This window comes from Schistocerca nitens, chromosome 4 (assembly GCF_023898315.1).
Source record: "Schistocerca nitens isolate TAMUIC-IGC-003100 chromosome 4, iqSchNite1.1, whole genome shotgun sequence".
Taxonomy (NCBI): Eukaryota; Metazoa; Arthropoda; class Insecta; order Orthoptera; family Acrididae; genus Schistocerca; species Schistocerca nitens.
Window position 1 is genome coordinate 168,957,773 of NC_064617.1, and position 17,586 is coordinate 168,975,358.

Here is a 17,586-nt window from a genome sequence, read left to right on the forward strand (position 1 = left end):
TGTCAGGAGCGAGATACAGGTGACAGTGGCGGTATGTGACTGTGTGCACGTGTCTGTGTTTCAGGGCGGTCAACCGCAGCAGCCTCGCGATGCGCTTGCCGCCATGAGACCTGCAGCTGCAGCGCCCCTGCTCGCCATGGCCATCAACATTGTCCTCTGCAACTTCACCACCACAGGTAACGCGCCCATCAAAATACTCGTATCTTAGGACATGGGGTAGCCTCTCCATAACGACCTATAAGTGGTAGCTAATAGCTCATTAGAAATTATGAAATGAGACCATTCAGCATTTGGCTGTTAAAACATTATTTATTGCGATTGCAGTTTCGGCACATTATCATTTTGAGGCATTCCGAAATCAGTCATTCGTCAAATATAATACACGTAATTATGAAACAGATAAAGACTGCAAGTGAAAATTTTAAAGATAATTGCGTGGGATGTTATAAACCCACTCAGTAATATAAAGCTATGACATACTGTCTAAGGGCAGTTGCATGAGGTGTCGTGATTTTAAAAGCTGTTCCATTCACCACAGACGTTCTGGAACTGATGAAATAATTACGTTAACACTGAAGTTTAAATTTTATGTAGTAGGCGTGGTAACTGGATCACTAAAGCAGAAAAGATGCACACATTCATACAGTACGAGCTTTGGAGTCCAAAGGTGCTAATATACGGAGTCGATATCATGTACTTCGTAAATTGTGTACAAAAAAGAGAAAATTGACAGGAATATGTGTGAAATAAAAATCGAATGGACAAATGATAATGAGTATATAGATTAAAATCAGGTAAAAACCGACGTGACTGTCAAGTCAAAATAAAATTTACCCAAAAATACAAATGCAGATGAAGGTCTGAAATGTCAATTGCAGATGGAGTTTGATTCAGTAATGAAGTGGGGGTGAGAGGATGGGACACTGTTTTTTTTTTTTTTTTTCATGTCTACTGACTGGTTTGATGCGGCCCGCCACGAATTCCTTTCCTGTGCTAACCTCTTCATCTCAGAGTTGCACCTGCAACCTACGTCCTTAATTATTTGCTTGTCGTATTCCAATCTCTGTCTTCCTCTACAGTTTTTGCCCTCTACAGCTCCCTCTAGTACCATGGAAGTCATTCCCTCATGTCTTAGCAGATGTCCTACCATCCTGTACCTTCTCCTTATCAGTGTTTTCGACATATTCCTTTCCTCTCCGATTCTGCGTAGAACATCCTCATTCCTTACCTTACCAGTCCACATTCGTCTATAGCACCACATCTCAAGTGCTTCGATTCTCTTCTCTTCCGGTTTTCCCATAGTCCATGTTTCAATACCATACAATGCTGTGATCCAGACGTACATCCTCAGAAATTTCTTCCTCAAATTAAGGCCGGTATTTGATATTAGTAGACTTCTCTTGGCCAGAAATGCCTTTTTTGCCATAGCGAGTCTGCTTTTGATGTCCTCCTTGCTCCGTCCGTCATTGGTTATTTTACTGCCTAGGTAGCAGAATTCCTTAACTTCATTGACTTCGTGACCATCAATCCTGATGTTAAGTTTCTCGCTGTTCTCATTTCTACTACTTCTCATTACCTTCGTCTTTCTCCGATTTACTCTCAAACCATGCTGTGTACTCATTAGACTGTTCATTCCGTTCAGCAGATCATTTAATTCTTCTTTACTTTCACTCGGGATAGCAATTTCATCAGCGAATCGTATCATTGATATCCTATCACCATGTATTTTTATTCCACTCCTGAACCTTTCTTTTATTTCCATCATTGCTTCCTCGATGTACAGATTGAAGAGTAGGGGCGAAAGGCTACATCCTTGTCTTACACCCTTCTTAATACGAGCACTTCGTTCTTGATCGTCCACTCTTATTATTCCCTCTTGGTTATTGTACATATTGTATATGACCCGTCTCTCCCTATACCTTACCCCTACTTTTTTCAGAATCTCGAACAGCTTGCACCATTTTATATTGCCGAACGCTTTTTCCAGGTCGACAAATCCTATGAAAGTGTCTTTATTTTTCTTTAGCCTTGCTTCCATTATTAGCCGTAACGTCAGAATTGCCTCTCTCGTCCCTTTACTTTTCCTAAAGCCAAACTGATCGTCACCTAGCGCATTCTCAAATTTCTTTTCCATTCTCCTGTATATTATTCTTGTAAGCAGCTTCGATGCATGAGCTGTTAAGCTGATTGTGCTATAATTCTCGCACTTGTCAGCTCTTGCCGTCTTCGGAATTGTGTGGATGATGCTTTTCCGAAAGTCAGATGGTATGTCGCCAGACTCATGTATTCTACACACCAACGTGAATAGTCGTTTTGTTGCCACTACCCCCAATGATTTTAGAAATTCTGATGGAATGTTATCTATCCCTTCTGCCTTATTTGACCGTAAGTCCTCCAAAGCTCTTTTAAATTCCGATTCTAATACTGGATCCCCTATCTCTTCTAAATCGACTCCTGTTTCTTCTGCTATCACATCAGACAAATCTTCACCCTCATAGAGCCTTTCAATGTATTCTTTCCACCTATCTGCTCTCTCCTCTGCATTTATCAGTGGAATTCCCGTTGCACTCTTAATGTTATCACCGTTGCTTTTAATTTCACCAAAGGCTGTTTTGACTTTCGTGTATGCTGAGTCTGTCGTTCAGACAATCATATCTTTTTCGATGTCTTCACATTTTTCCTGCAGCCATTTCGTCGTAGCCTCCCTGCACTTCCTATTTATTTCATTCCTCAGCCACTTGTATTTCTGTATTCCTGATTTTCCCGGAACATGTGTGTACTTCCTCCTTTCATCAATCAACTGAGTATTTCTTCTGTTACCTATGGTTTCTTCGCTGCCACCTTCTTTGTACCTATGTTTTCCTTCCCAACTTCTGTGATGGCCCTTTTTAGAGATGTCCATTCCTCTTCAACTGTACTGCCTACTGCGCTATTCCTTATTGCTGTATCTATAGCGTTAGAGAACTTCAGACGTATCTCGTCATTCCTTAGTACTTCCGTATCCCACTTCTTTGCGTATTGATTCTTTATGACTAATGTCTTGAACTTCAGCCTACTCTTCATCACTACTATATTGTGATCTGAGTCTATATCTGCTCTTGGGTACGCCTTACAATCCAGTATCTGATTTCGGAATCTTTGTCTGACCATGATGTAATCTAATTGAAATCTTCCCGTATCTCCCGGCCTTTTCCAAGTATACCTCCTCCTCTTGTGATTCTTGAACAGGGTATTCGCTGTTACTAGCTGAAACTTGTTACAGAACTCAATTAGCCTTTCTCCTCTTTCATTCCTTGTCCCAAGCCCATATTCTCCTGTAACCTTTTCTTCTACTCCTTCCCCTACAACTGCATTCCAGTCGCCCATGACTATTAGATTTTCGTCCCCCTTTACATACTGCATTACTCTTTCAATATCCTCATACACTTTCTCTATCTGTTCATCCTCAGCTTGCGACGTCGGCATGTATACCTGAACTAACGTTGTTGGTGTTGGTCTGCTGTCGATTCTGATTAGAACAACCCGGTCACTGAACTGTTGACAGTAACACACCCTCTGCCCTACCTTCCCATTCATAACGAATCCTACACCTGTTAAACCATTTTCTGCTGCTGTTGATATTACCCGATACTCATCTGACCAGGAATCCTTGTTTTCTTTCCACTTCACTTCACTGACCCCTACTATATCTAGATCGAGCCTTTGCATTTCCCTTTTCAGATTTTCTAGTTTCCCTACCACGTTCAAGATTCTGCCATTCCACGCCCCGACTCATAGAACGTTATCCTTTCGTTGATTATTCAATCTTTTTCTCATGGTAACCTCCCCCTTGGCAGTTCCCTCCCGGAGATCCGAATGGGGGACTATTCCGGAATCTTTTGCCAATGGAGAGATCATCATGACACTTCTTCAATTACAGGCCACATGTATTGCGGATACACGTTACGTGTCTTTAATGCAGTGGTTTCCATTGCCTTCTGCATCCTCATGCTATTCCTAAATAATTAAGTGCTATGAGCAACTCCAGGCGCTCGCTACTAATGTTTAACTAAGATTTCCGTCGGTGTCTGTCTTTGTTTCTTCGATGGAAGTCAAATCAGCACCCGTGGTCTAGGGATAGCCGGCACGGTACCTCAGCGTGTTCGGTCAGAGATCGGGCTGGTCTCTGTAATAAAGAAACTGAGTGAAGAGATCAACAACGAACTTCAAATAATGTCACGTGATGTCCGCTACGACCATACACAACGAACAATAAGGAACAAAACCGTAAAAAGGAGGGGTAGCGTGTTTGGTTATTAACCAGAAACTTCCTCGGACCGCGTTTGAAACCCGAAACTGCTTAAATTTTGAATCATAATCAGCATTGGCAGCCGAAGACTTCCGGCATAACGAGTCACCCTCATTCTGCCAACGGCCTTGTCAAAGAGGGCGGATATGGGGACAGAAATTCAGAGCACTGTCTTGTCCTAGGGGTGGGAATCTGCCCTAAAGGCGGAAGAATCAGCAATGATCAACGGCATGAGTATTCAGAAGATAATGGAAACCACTGCATTAAATACACGTAACGTGTATCCACAGGACATGTGGTCCCTAATTGAAAAAGTGTCATGATATTGACTCCATTGGCAAAAGATTCCGGAATAGTCCCCCATTCGGATCTCCGGGAGGGGAACGCCTAGGGGGAGGTGACCTTGAGAAAAAGAGTGAATAACCAACGAAAGGATAACGTTCTACGAATTGGGGCGAGGAATCTCAGAAGAAAATCTGAAAGGGAAATGCAAAGGCTCAATATAGATACATTACAGGTCCGATAAGTGAAAAGGAAATAACACAAGGATTTATGGTCAGATGAGTGCAGGATAATATCAACAGCAGCAGAAATTAGGATTCCTCATGAATAGGAAGATATGGCAAAGAGTGTTACTGTGAATAGTCCCGTGATACGGTTGTTCTTATCACAGTCCAAAGCAAACCGACAACGATAGTTCAGGAATGCATGCCGATGACGCAAGCTGAAGACGAAGAGATAGAGAAAGTATGCGAGGATACTGAAAAGTTATTACAGTCTGTAAAGGGAGATGAAAATTTAATAGTCATGGGAGACAGGAATTCAGGGGAACGAGAAGAAGTATAGGTTACAGGAGAATGTGGGCTTGGGACAAAGAATGAGAGGAGAAAGATTAATTGAGTTCTGTAATATATTTCAGCTAAAAATATCGTATACTCTGTTCAAGAATCACAAAAGGAGGACTTATACTTGAGAAAGGACCGGTGATACAGGATGATTTTAGTTAGATTACATTATGGTCAGACAGAGATCCCGAAATTAGATACTCTATTGTAAGGCATTCCCAGCAGCAGATATAGACTCAGATCACAATGTACACTACACGTCATTAAAATTGCTACACCACGATGATGACGTGCTACAGACGCGAAATTTAACCGACAGGCTGAAGATGCTGCGATATCGAAATGATTAGCTTTTCGGAGCATTCACACAAGGTTGGCGCCGGTGGCGACACCTGCAGCGTGATGACACGAGGAAAGTTTCCAACCGATTTCTCTTACACAAACAGCAGTTGACCGGCGTTGCCTGGTGAAACGTTGTTGTGATGCCTCGTGTAAGGAGGAGAAATGCGTACCACCAAGTTTCCGGCTTTGATAAAGGTCGGATTGTAGCCTATCGTGATTGCGGTTTATCGTATCGCGACATTGCTGCTCGCGTTGGTCGAGATCCAATGACTTTTGGCAGAATATGGAATCGGTGGGTTCAGGAGGGTAATACGGAACGCCTTGCTGGATCCCAACGGCCTCGTATCACTAGCAGTCGAGATGACAGGAATCTTATCCCCATGGCTGTAACGGATCATACAGCCACGACGGATAGTGAAGCCACGTCTCGATCCCTGAGTCTACAGACGGGGTCGTTTGCAAGACAACAACCATCTACACGAACAGTTCAACGACGTTTGCAGCAGCTCGGGGATCATGGCTGCGGTTACCCTTGACGCTGCATCACAGACAGGAGAGCCTGCGATGGTGTACTCAACGACGAACCTGGGTGCACGAATGGCAAAACGTCATTTTTTCCGATGAATCCAGGTTCTGTTTACAGCATCATGATGGTCGCATCCGTGTTTGGCGACATTGCGGTGAACGCACATTAGAAGCGTGTATTTGTCATCACCATACTGGCGTATCGGCGTGATGGTATGGGGTGCCATTGGTTACATGTCTCGGTCGCTTCTTGTTCGCATTGACGGCACTTTGAACCGTGGACGTTACATTTCAGATTTGTTACGACCCGTGTCTCTACCCTTTATTCGATCACTGCGAAACCCTACATTTCAGCCGGATAATGCACGACCGCATGTTGCAGGTCCTGTACGGGACTTTCTGGATACAGAATATGTTCGACTGCTGCCCTGGCCAGCACACTCTCCAGATCTCTTGCCAATTGAAAATGCCTGGTCAATGGTGGCCGAGCAACTGGCTCGTCACAATACGCCAGTCACTACGCTTGATGAACTCTGGTATCATGCTGAAGCTGCATGGTCAGCTGTACCTGCACACGCCATCCAAGCTCTGTTTGACTCAATGCCCATGCGTATCAAGGCCGTTCTTACGGCTAGAGGTAGTTGCTCTAGGTACTCATTTCTCAGGATCTATGCACCCAAATTGCGTGAAAATGTATTGTCAGATCTAGTATAATATATCTGTCCAATGAATACCCGTTTATCATCTGCCTTTCTTCTTGGTGTAGCAATTTTAATGGCCAGTTGTGTAGTAGTAATGAAGAGTAGGCTGAAGTTTAATATATTTGTCAGGATGAAACAATACGCAAAGAAATGGGACACAGAAGTATTAAGGCATGACGAGATACGCTTCAAGTTGTCTAAGACAAGATGTACAGTCATAAGGAACAATTCAGTACGCAGTAGACTTGAAGAAGAATGAACATATCCAAAAAGGGTAGTCACAGACTTAGGAAAGAAAGACATAGGTACAAAAAAGGTAACTGCGAAGAAACCCTGGGTAGCAGAAGAAATACTTTAGTTCACCGATGAAAGGAGGAAGTGCGAACATGTTCTGGGAAACTCAGAAATACAACCTGTCTGGGAATGAAATGAACAGGATGTGCAGGGAGGCTAAGACGAAACGCCTGCATGAAGAATGTGAAGAAATCGAAAAAGAAATGATTGGCGGAAGGAGTAACTCAGCATACAGCAAAGTCAAAACAACCTTGTGTGAAATTAAAAGCAAGGATGGTAATATTAAAAGTCCAACGGGAATACTACTGTTAAATGCAGAGGAGATAGCGGGTGGAAAGAGTACATTGAAAGCCTCTATGAAGGGGAAGATTTGTCTGACGCGATAGCGGAAGAAAAAGGAGTCGATTTAGAAAAGGTAGCGGATCCAGTACAAGAATCAGAATTTAAGGAGCTTTGGAGGACTTACGGTCTAATAAAGCAGAGGGAATGGATAACATCCAGGAAAATTTTTAAAATCACTTGGAGAAGTGGTAATATAACGAGTATTCACAGTTGGCGTGTAGAATATATGGGTCTGACGACATACCATCTGACTTTCGGAAAAATATCATCCACACAATTCCGAAGACTTGAGGATGTGCTAGATCACGGTCAATTCTGCTTTAGAAAAGTTAAAAGCACCAGAGAGGCAATTCCGTAGTTGCGGTTGGTAATGGAAGCAAGGCTAAAGAAAAATATGGACAAGTACGTAGAACGAGCTAGATAAAGCGTTCCACAATGTAAATTGGTACAATATGCTCTAGTTCTGAGAACAATAGGGGTAAGCTGAAGGGAGAGACGGATAATATACATTATGTACAAGAGCCGAAAGGGAATAATAAGAGTGGACGATCAAAAACGAAGTGCTCGGGTTAAAAAAGGTGTAATGCAGGGATTTAGTCTTTCACCCCTACTGTTCAATCTGTTCATCGAAGAAGCAATGATGGAAATTCAAGGTGGCATTAAAATTCAAGGTGAAAGGATATCAATGATACGGTTCTCTGATGACATTTTCATCCTGAGTGAAAGTAAAGAAGTATTACATGATCTGCTGAGCGCAGTGAACCATCTGTGTTGTTGTTGTTGTGGTCTTCAGTCCTGAGACTGGTTTGTTGCAGCTCTCCATGCTACTGTATCCTGTGCAAGCCTCTTCATCTCCCAGTACCTACTGCAACCTACATCCTTCTTAATCTGCTTAGTGTATTCATCTCTTGGTCTCCCTCTGCGATTTTTACCCTCCACGCTGCCCTCCAGTACTAAATTCGTGATCCATTGATGCCTCAGAACATGTCTTACCAACCGATCCCTTCTTCTAGTCAAGTTGTACCACACACTCCTCCACAATTCTATTCAATACCTCCTCATTAGTTATGTGATCAACCCATCTGATCTTCAGCATTCTTCTGTAGCACCACATTTCGAAAGCTTCTATTCTCTTCTTGTCTAAACTATTTATCGTCCATGTTTCACTTCCATATAAATACTTTCAGAAACGACTTCCTGACACTTAACCCTAGCATTACCAACGGGGGGGCCTCGTAGGCCCACTGACTCAGTTTTTCTATGTTGTATCCACACCCTTTGATATATGAACTTGAAAGCAAAGGTAATTGTTCGTTATTGAATGTACTATTGAGTCATTACAGAATTTCGGAATAAAAATGTAATTAAAATTCATTTACTTGATTTAATTCTCTGTGGGCCTTAGAAGCCCACCCGTTGGTAATAGCAAGGAAAGATTTACGAGGTTGAGTCTCTCGTTTCAAATTCTTACCATGAAACGAATTTTGGCATTGTTGCCTTCAGACATATTATTATGAAGCGGACCATTGTTATTTTCAGTGTTTCTGCTGCTGTTGAACCAGCAACATGAGTAGACATCGTTTACGTGATAGTTCCATTGAAAGAGTGCTAGAAGAAGTTTTGAACGAATCAGATTTAGAGGAAAGTGAAGTGGATGATGATGTGGAAGAAATTAGAACTGATTCATTGTCTGAGAATGAAGATGAGGTTGAAGCCGATCCACCAGATGATAATGATCCGGAATGTGATAAATTCATTGCAAAAAGTGGACGAGAGTATATTACGAAGCCATCTCGACAATATCGGCGTTCTGTACAAAATATAGTGCGAGAAAGAATGGGGCTAGGACAACAAGGAAGAATTGCGTCTCCGAAAGAGGCTTTAGAGCTCTTTTTTACACCTCAAATTATGAATCTAATAAAACTACACTCAAATGAAGAGGCTTCTCGACTAGGTATTCAGCACACAGATGAAGATGAGTTATTTTGTTATATAGGACTCTTGCTAATCATGGGTTCAAATCATGACAATAAGATACCTGTCCAAGATTTATGGTCTTTGCTTCAGGGCCGACAAGTGTACTATGGATCAATGAGTCGGACCCGATTTTTCGAATTGACTAAAATATTGAGGTTTGATGATAAGAACACAAGAGAAATTCGTCGCCAGACTGACAAGTTTGCTCCAATGAGGGAAATTTTTGAAAGCTTCAATTCTTCACTTCCATTGTATTTCATTCCGGGTCTACATACAACAGTGGATGAGATGTTGTCTTTGTTCCGTGGTCGCTGTCCATTCAAGGTGTTTCTAAGAGAAAAACCTGGAAAATACGGCATTCTAATTCGAATGCTGTCTGATTCTGAGACTAGATATGTGATCAGCATGGACATCTATACAGGCAAGTCAGGAAATACACAGCATTCAAATGGACCGATGGAAATTGTAAAGAGACTAATAAAACCTATTGAAAAATCAGGCCGTAATGTTACCATAGATCGGTACTATACTTCAGTGGAGCTTGCTGAGACTCTATGGAATGATTTTCACCTCACACTTGTTGGCACCCTACAGTCTAACAGACGACACATACCTGAAGAGCTGAAGACTACAACTGGCCGCACTTTACACTCTTCCATCTTTGCTTATACTGACCCTCAGACACAGAGGCCACCAGTTACTCTTGCATCAACGCTAGTCCGCGAGAAGCCAAAACGACTGCTGTTGATGCTTTCAACTTATCACTCAGAAGGGGTGTTGAATGAAGACTCAAAAAAGACTAACATAAATCTTTTTTATAATTCTACAAAGGGAGGCGTGGACACCATAGACCAGATGGCAAGACACTACAGCACAAAGAGAGGAACAAGAAGATGGCCTTTGTCCCTCTTCTACACACTCATTGACATAGCAGCAATAAATGCATATTCACTCTTCCTCCTCAACTTTCCGAATTGGAAAAAGAATTTGCTAAACCGCAGAAGAGTTTTTATCACTAACTTAGGTCTCGAACTAATAAGATCTCAAGTAGATAAACGGGCACAAAATTTGTATGGACTTAAGAAGCCAGTAATAATGGCAATGGAAAGCATCACACAACGGAAGCTCAGCTGCTCTGTAGAACCATCATCCTCAACAGCAGAACCAGGAACACGTGGACGGTGCCACCTATGCTGCCAAGAAGCTGCATCTAAAAAGATCAAGTACAACAAGCTGGGAAAGTCAACTGTTACATGCTCTCAGTGCCACAAACACGTCTGTGGGAAACACTGTAGGAAGACAGTGTTGTGTGAAAAATGCGTTGCAGAATGAGACAGTAAATTTTGTTTGCTTCATGTAGTGTATCGAATTAAAAAAGTCGTTTTTATAAGAAAACACTATTTTGAAACATTATTCCAAAAAATATATAAACTGAATCTCGTGATTTGTTCATTTTATTCCTATTATAATAACATCTTTTATTATCCAGTATACAAAAACAATGTCTAAGCATTTTGAATTGTTATTAGAGGTATCAGAAGTAAATAAACTTGATTTATGATAAAATAAATTGTGGTATTCTTTATGGGCCTTTGAGGCCCCCCCCCCCCCCCCGTTGGTATTACATGTAACAAAAAATACGTTGGTAATGCTAGGGTTAATCAATACTCGATGTTAACAAATTTCTCTTCTTCAGAAACGCTTTCCTTGTCGATGCTAGTCTACATTTTATATCCTCTCTACTTCGACCATCATCAGTTATTTTGCTCCCCAAATAGCAAAACTCCCTTACTACTTTAAGTGTCTCATTTCCTAATCTAATTCCCTCAGCATCACGCGACTTAATTCGACTACAGTCCATTATCCTCGTTTTGCTTTTGTTTATGTTCACCTTATACCCTCCTTTCAAGACACTGTCCATTCCGTTCAACTGCTCTTCCAAGTCCTTTGCTGTCTCTGACAGAATTACAATGTCATCGCCGAACCTCAAAGTTTTTATTTCTTCTCCATGGATTTTAATACCTACTCCGAACTTTTCTTTTGTTTCCTTTACTGCTTGCTCAATATACAGACTGAATAACATCGGGGAGTAGTGGCGTACTCCTGTAATTCATGCGTCCGGGAGGCCGTTGTTGTGGGAGAGATCTGGGAACAACTACAGATTCGGCCGTTTCATCAGCTCAGAAACGACCGCGATGCTCTCATCGAGCTCTGCAGATTGACCAGATTGCAGTGCGGAATTTTCGGCTAGTGGTGGCTCGGGGTTAAGAGAAGTCGAGAGCTGTGTGTGAGAGGTTACAACCCTGTCTCACTCCCTTTCCAACCACTGCTTCCCTTTCATGCCCCTCGACTCCTATAACTGCCGTCTGGTTTCTGTACAAGTTGTAAATAGCCTTTCGATCCCTGTGTTTTACCCCTGCCACCTTCAGAATTTGATAGAGAGAGTTCCAGTCAACATTGTCAAAAGCTCTCTCTAAATCTACAAATGCTAGAAACGTAGGTTTGTCTTTCCTTAATCTTTCTTCCGATATAAGTCGTAGGGTTAGTATTGCCTCACGTGTTCCAGTGTTTCTACGGAATCCAAACTGATCTTCCCCGAGGTCGGCTTCTACCAGTTTTTCCATTCGTCTGTAAAGAATTCGCGTTAGTAGTTTGCAGCTGTGACTTATTAAACTGATAGTTCGGTAATTTTCACATGTGTCAACACCTGCTTTCTTTGGGATTTGAATTATTATATTCTTCTTGAAGTCTGAGGGAATTTCGCCTGTCTCTTACAGCTTGCTCACCAAATGGTAGAGTTTTGGCAGGACTGGCTCTCCCAAGGCTGTCAGTAGTTCTAGTGGAATGTTGTCTACTCCCGGGGCCTTGTTTCGACTTAGGTCTTTCAGTGCTCTGTCAAACTCTTCACGCAGTATCATATCTCCCATTTCATCTTCATTTACCTCCTCTTCTATTTCCATAATATTGTCCTCAAGAACATCGCCCTTGTATAGACCCTCTATATACTCCTTCCACCTTTCTGCTTCCCCTTCTTTGCTTAGAACTGGGTTTCCATCTGAGCTCTTGATATTCATGCAAGTGTTTCTCTTTTCTCCAAAGGTCTCTTTAATTTTCCTGTAGGCAGTATCTATCTTACCCCTCATGAGATAAGCCTCTACATCCTTACATTTAGCCATCCCTGCTTAGCCACTTCCTGACGATCTCATTTTTGAGACGTTTGTATTCCTTTTTACCTGCTTCACTCACTGCATTTTCGTATTTTCTCCTTTCATCAATTAAATTCAGTATCTCTTCTGTTACCCAAGGATTTCTACTAGCCCTCGTCATTTTACCTACTTGATCCTCTGCTGCCTTCACTATTTCATTCCTCAAAGCTACCCATTCTTCCTCTACTGTATTTATTTCCCCCGTTCCTGTCAATTTTTTCCTTATGCGCTCCCTGAAACTCTCATATCCTTAATTCCCAACTTTTTGCAGTTTCTTCAGTTTTAATCTACAGTTCATAACCAATAGATTGTGGTCAGAGTCCAAATCTGCTCCTGGAAATGTCTTACAATTTAAAATCTGTTTCCTAAATCTCTGTCTTACCATTATACAATCTATTTGAAACCTTCTAGTATTTCCAGGGTTCCTCCATGCATACAACCTTCTTTCATGATTCTTGAACCAAGTGTTAGCTATGATTAAGTTATACTCTGTGCAAAATTCTACCAGGCAGCTTCCACTTTCATTTCTTAGCCCCAATCCATATTCACCTACTACGTTTCCTTCTCTTCCTTTTCCTGCTCTCGAATTCCAGTCACCCATGACTATTGAATTTTCGTATCCCTTCACTACCTGAATAATTTCTTTTGTCTCATCATACATTTCATCAATTTCTTTATCATCTGCAGAGCTAGTTGGTATATAAACTTGTACTACTGTAGAAGGCGTGGGCTTCGTGTCTACCTTGGCCACAACACTGCGTTCACTATGCTGTTTGTAGTAGCTTACCCGCACCCCTATTTTTTTATTCATTATTAAAACTACTCCTGCATTACCCCTATTTGATTTTGTATTTATAATCCTGTATTCACCTGACCAAAAGTCTTGTTCCTCCTGCCACCGAACTTCACTAATTCCCACTATATCTAAGTTTTACCTACCCATTTCACTTTTTAAATTTTCTAACCTACCTGCCCGATTAAGGGAGCTGACATTCCACGCTCCGATTCATAGAACGCCAGGATTCTTTCTCCTGATAGTGACGTCCTCTTGAGTAGTCTCCGCCCGGAGATCCAAATGAGGGACTATTTTACCTCTGGAGTATTTTTGCCAAGAGGACGCCATCATCATTTATGCATACAGTAAAGCCGCATGCCCTCAGGAAAAATTACAGCTGTAGTTTCCCCCTGCTTTTAGCCGTTCGCTGTACCAAAACAGCAAGGCCGTTTTGGTTAGTGTTACAAGGCCCGATCAATCAATCACCCAGACTGTTGCCCCTGCAACTACTGAAAAGGCTGCTGCCCCTCTTCAGGAACCACACGTTTGTCTGGCCTTCCAACAGATACCCTCCGTTGTGGTTGCACCTACGGTACGGCTATCTGTATCGCTGAGGCACGCAAGCCTCCCCACCAACGGCAAGGTCCATGGTTCATTGGGGGGGGGGGGGGGCATCTAATGAATTGAGAGTAAATTGAATAAAGACGAATATAATGAGAAGTAGCAGAAATGAGAACAGCGAGAAAATTATAATCAGTATTGATGGTCACGAAGTAGATGAGATTAAGGAATTCTGCTACCTAGGCAGCAACCTAACCAATAACGGACGGAGCAAAGAGAACACAAAAAGCAGACTAGCACTGGTGAAAAGGGCATTCCTGGTCAAGAGAAATCTATTAGTATCAAACTTAGCCCGTAATTTCAGGAAGGAATTTCTGAGAATGTACGTCTGGAGTACAATGTTGTATGGTAGTGAAACATGGACTGTGGGAAAACCGGAACAGATGAGATTCCAAGCATTTGAAATGTAGTGCTGCAAAGAATGTTGAAAATTGGGTGGACTCATAAAATAAGGAATGAAGAGGTTCAGCGCAGAGTCAGAGAGGAAAAGAATATGAGGAAAACACTGACAAGGAAAAGGGACAGGATGATAGGACATATGTTAAGACATGAGGGAATGTCTTCCGTGGTACTAGAGGGAGCTGTAGAGGGCAAAAAACTGTAGAGGAAGACAGAGACTTGAATACCCCAACGAATAATTGAGGGTGTAGGTTGGAAGTGCTACTCTGAGATGAAGAGGTTCGTTCAGGAGAGGAATTCGTGGCGGGCCGCATCAAGCCAGTCAGAAGAGTGATGACCCCCCCGAAAAAAGAGAAATGGAAGTGAAATAATGACTCTGGGATATTCGATGGTGAAGAAACTAGAATAGTTTGAAATGTGGTGGTAACAAAGTAATTTAAAAATTAAGTGGACAAAAAACCTACCAAATAATGAAGCACTAAACAGAATAGGTAAAGACAGAAGGGTAGGCAGAACACCCGAAGTTTGGACATGTCAGTGGAAAATCTGCTGCTACAGCAAGGAAAACCTAGGTTCTGCAGGGAGCAGTAGAGGAGATAATTAACAGAGGCAGACCGAGACTAGATTATTCAACACAGGATGTTTCATGACATTATCATACAAATATGAAATGGAGGAAATCTTCAAGCCAGTTAAGATATTGGTGACTTAAAACTGCATTTGTCGACAAACGTTATGGCAAGTTACAGTTTTGTCCAAGGTTTCTGCATTTTCTTAGAATCTTCCAGTGAAGACATCTCCGTATAGCCAAGAGCATCGCCAGTGAAAATGCTGCTACTCCATCTAAGGAATCCTTTATGGATAACTGAGGTACACATCATATGCATACACACGATTCACATACTGTCTCTAATGACCTCGCCGTTGACGCGAAGTTATAAATAAACCCTGAAGGCTTTTCTAGAAATCCATTGTCGAAAGCGTATAATATGTGCCCCAAAACAGGAGAAATAGTTAGAATGTGAGTAGATGGCAAGTCACACATCGGGGTATTACGTGAAATTTGACGATCTATTGAAATGTAGAACAACAGTTATATTTATCTCCAAGTAGAATAACATGCACCTTCAACATACTTCTCAATATTTCTGAGTGAGCGGAGGAAAATAAATAAAACATGAAGAAAAAAGTTATATGTGTCCAACGTGATACGTTTACAATTGCAACTTGAAACATACAGTTCTTATTCTTTTCTCTGTAGAAAGATAATATATATTCTTAGTTGTAATCCATTTACCTCCATATCTTCTCACTATATACACTATAGCAATATGACTGGTTATTTGAGTATGTATATTGAGAAGATCCATAGGCAATTTATGCATAGCATTGTACAAATGACCAAACTTGTAAGATACTATGTTATTATGGCTTTGTTTCCATTTTCACTCAAAAGCAAGATTTGAATATCCAAATCCCTGCTCTAGTCGTATTTTGAAAACCTTTTTTCTGTAACTGAGCATGACTTTTTTTGCCACAAACTGTTTATTTGTTGTAAGCGTCCGGCATTTAAAAAATTCAGTTTACATATACTGCTCGCGGAATTTTCTTTACGTGATTTAATGAGTCAGCAGACTTCACCCAGTGAAGTGAAATGGAAGATAAGTGTTTCAAGTCAGATGACAGTGGGGTAACATAAAAATCAGCAGACAATGGTGTAAGTGGTGTGGAGTCGCAATCAGTAAGAAGATAGAATAGGGAGTAGGTTACTGCGAATAGCTGAATGATACGGATGTTCTCCTCAGAACCGACTACCAACCCACACCAACCACCATACTTCAGGCATACATGTCAGCATGCAAGCAAACGATAAAAAAGGTAGAGGAAGTATGTGGAAATATTTAACGGATAATTCAGTACGTAAATGGACTTAATAAGCTAATGATCATGAGGAAAGGAATCAAAGGAAGAGTTCCCGAAGACGGTTGGCTTGTTAGTATTGTTAGTAGTATGAATGAGAAAGGAGAAAAAAATTGTTTGCTCCAACTAATTTAGAGAATGTCCTGTTCAAAAATCACAAAAGCAGGAGATACACTTGGAGGAGACGCAGAGACACAGGAAGATTCCAGCAGGAAATTACATTCTGGATTGTAAGGCGTACCCAGGAGCAGATCTTGACTCGGATCAGAATTTAGTAATGAAGAAGAGTAGCCTGAAGCTTAAAGCGATGGTCCATAAGAATCCTTGTGCAAAGAAGTGGGATACTGAAGTAGCCAGGGATGACGAGATGGATTTGAAGTTTTCTGAGGCTGTAGACTATCTGATAGTAGGCATTTCCGTTGAATAGAGATGATCTTTTGAAACAAGGTAAATATACAACAGTGACGAAACCTTCATTGACAGATGAAATACTTCAAGCGAACGACGAAAGAAGGCGTAGAGGGGAGAGCGCCAGAGTACACTGAAGGCTTATACGAGTGGAACGACTTGTTTGATGACGTCACAGAGGAAGATCATTATCTATATGGATGAAATAGAGGATTCAGTTTTGCAGTGGGAACTTAATCGAACGTAGAAAGACTTGTGATCGAACAAGAGACAAATGATAAATAACTTCCTTCGTGGTTTCTGAAATCATTGGAGGATGTGGTAAATAATAGATTATTCAAGTTGATGTATAGAATCTGCTGTGCTGGAAACGTGTCATCAGACTTCCCGGAAAAATATCGTCCATACAATCCTCAGGATAGCAAGTCCAAATAAGTACGAGAAATACCTCAAAGCTTAACTGCTCATGCATCCAAGCTGCTGACAAGAATAATATGCAGAACAATGGGTAGAAAATTACCAGTAAGTTAAATGATGATGAGTTTGGCTTTAGGATACGTAGAAGTACCTGAGAGGCAGTTCTGCTCTTGATAATAAAAGCAAACTTTAAGAAAAATCAAGACGCGTTCACAGAATTTGTCGAATTCCAATGTGTGTGAAATCTTATTGGACTTACCTGCTAAGGTCATCAGTCCCTAAGCTTACACACTACTTAACCTAAATTATCCTAAGGACAAACACCCATGTCCGAGGGCGGACTCGATCCTCCGCCTGGACCAGCCACACAGTCTATGACCGCAGCGCCTAAGACCGCTCGGCCAATCCCGCGAGGCAGAATTTGTCGACGTAGAACAAGTGTTGGACACTGTCAAACGGTGCAAGATAGAAATTCTCAGAGAAGTGGCTATAGACTATAGGGAAAGACGAGTAATAATAAATATGT

General features: G+C 41.6%; 1 protein-coding gene across 1 annotated transcript in view; it reads left to right on the top strand.

Moving 5' to 3' along the window:
• LOC126252963 (uncharacterized) overlaps positions 1 to 17,586 on the top strand; it is a 529,370-nt gene that overhangs the window by 169,992 nt on the left and 341,792 nt on the right. Inside the window, exon 2 of the mRNA XM_049953977.1 lies at positions 65 to 176. Within this exon, the coding sequence (XP_049809934.1) occupies positions 104 to 176 (73 nt within the window). The 5' untranslated portion in view covers positions 65 to 103. The remainder of the gene's footprint in view (positions 1 to 64; positions 177 to 17,586) is intronic.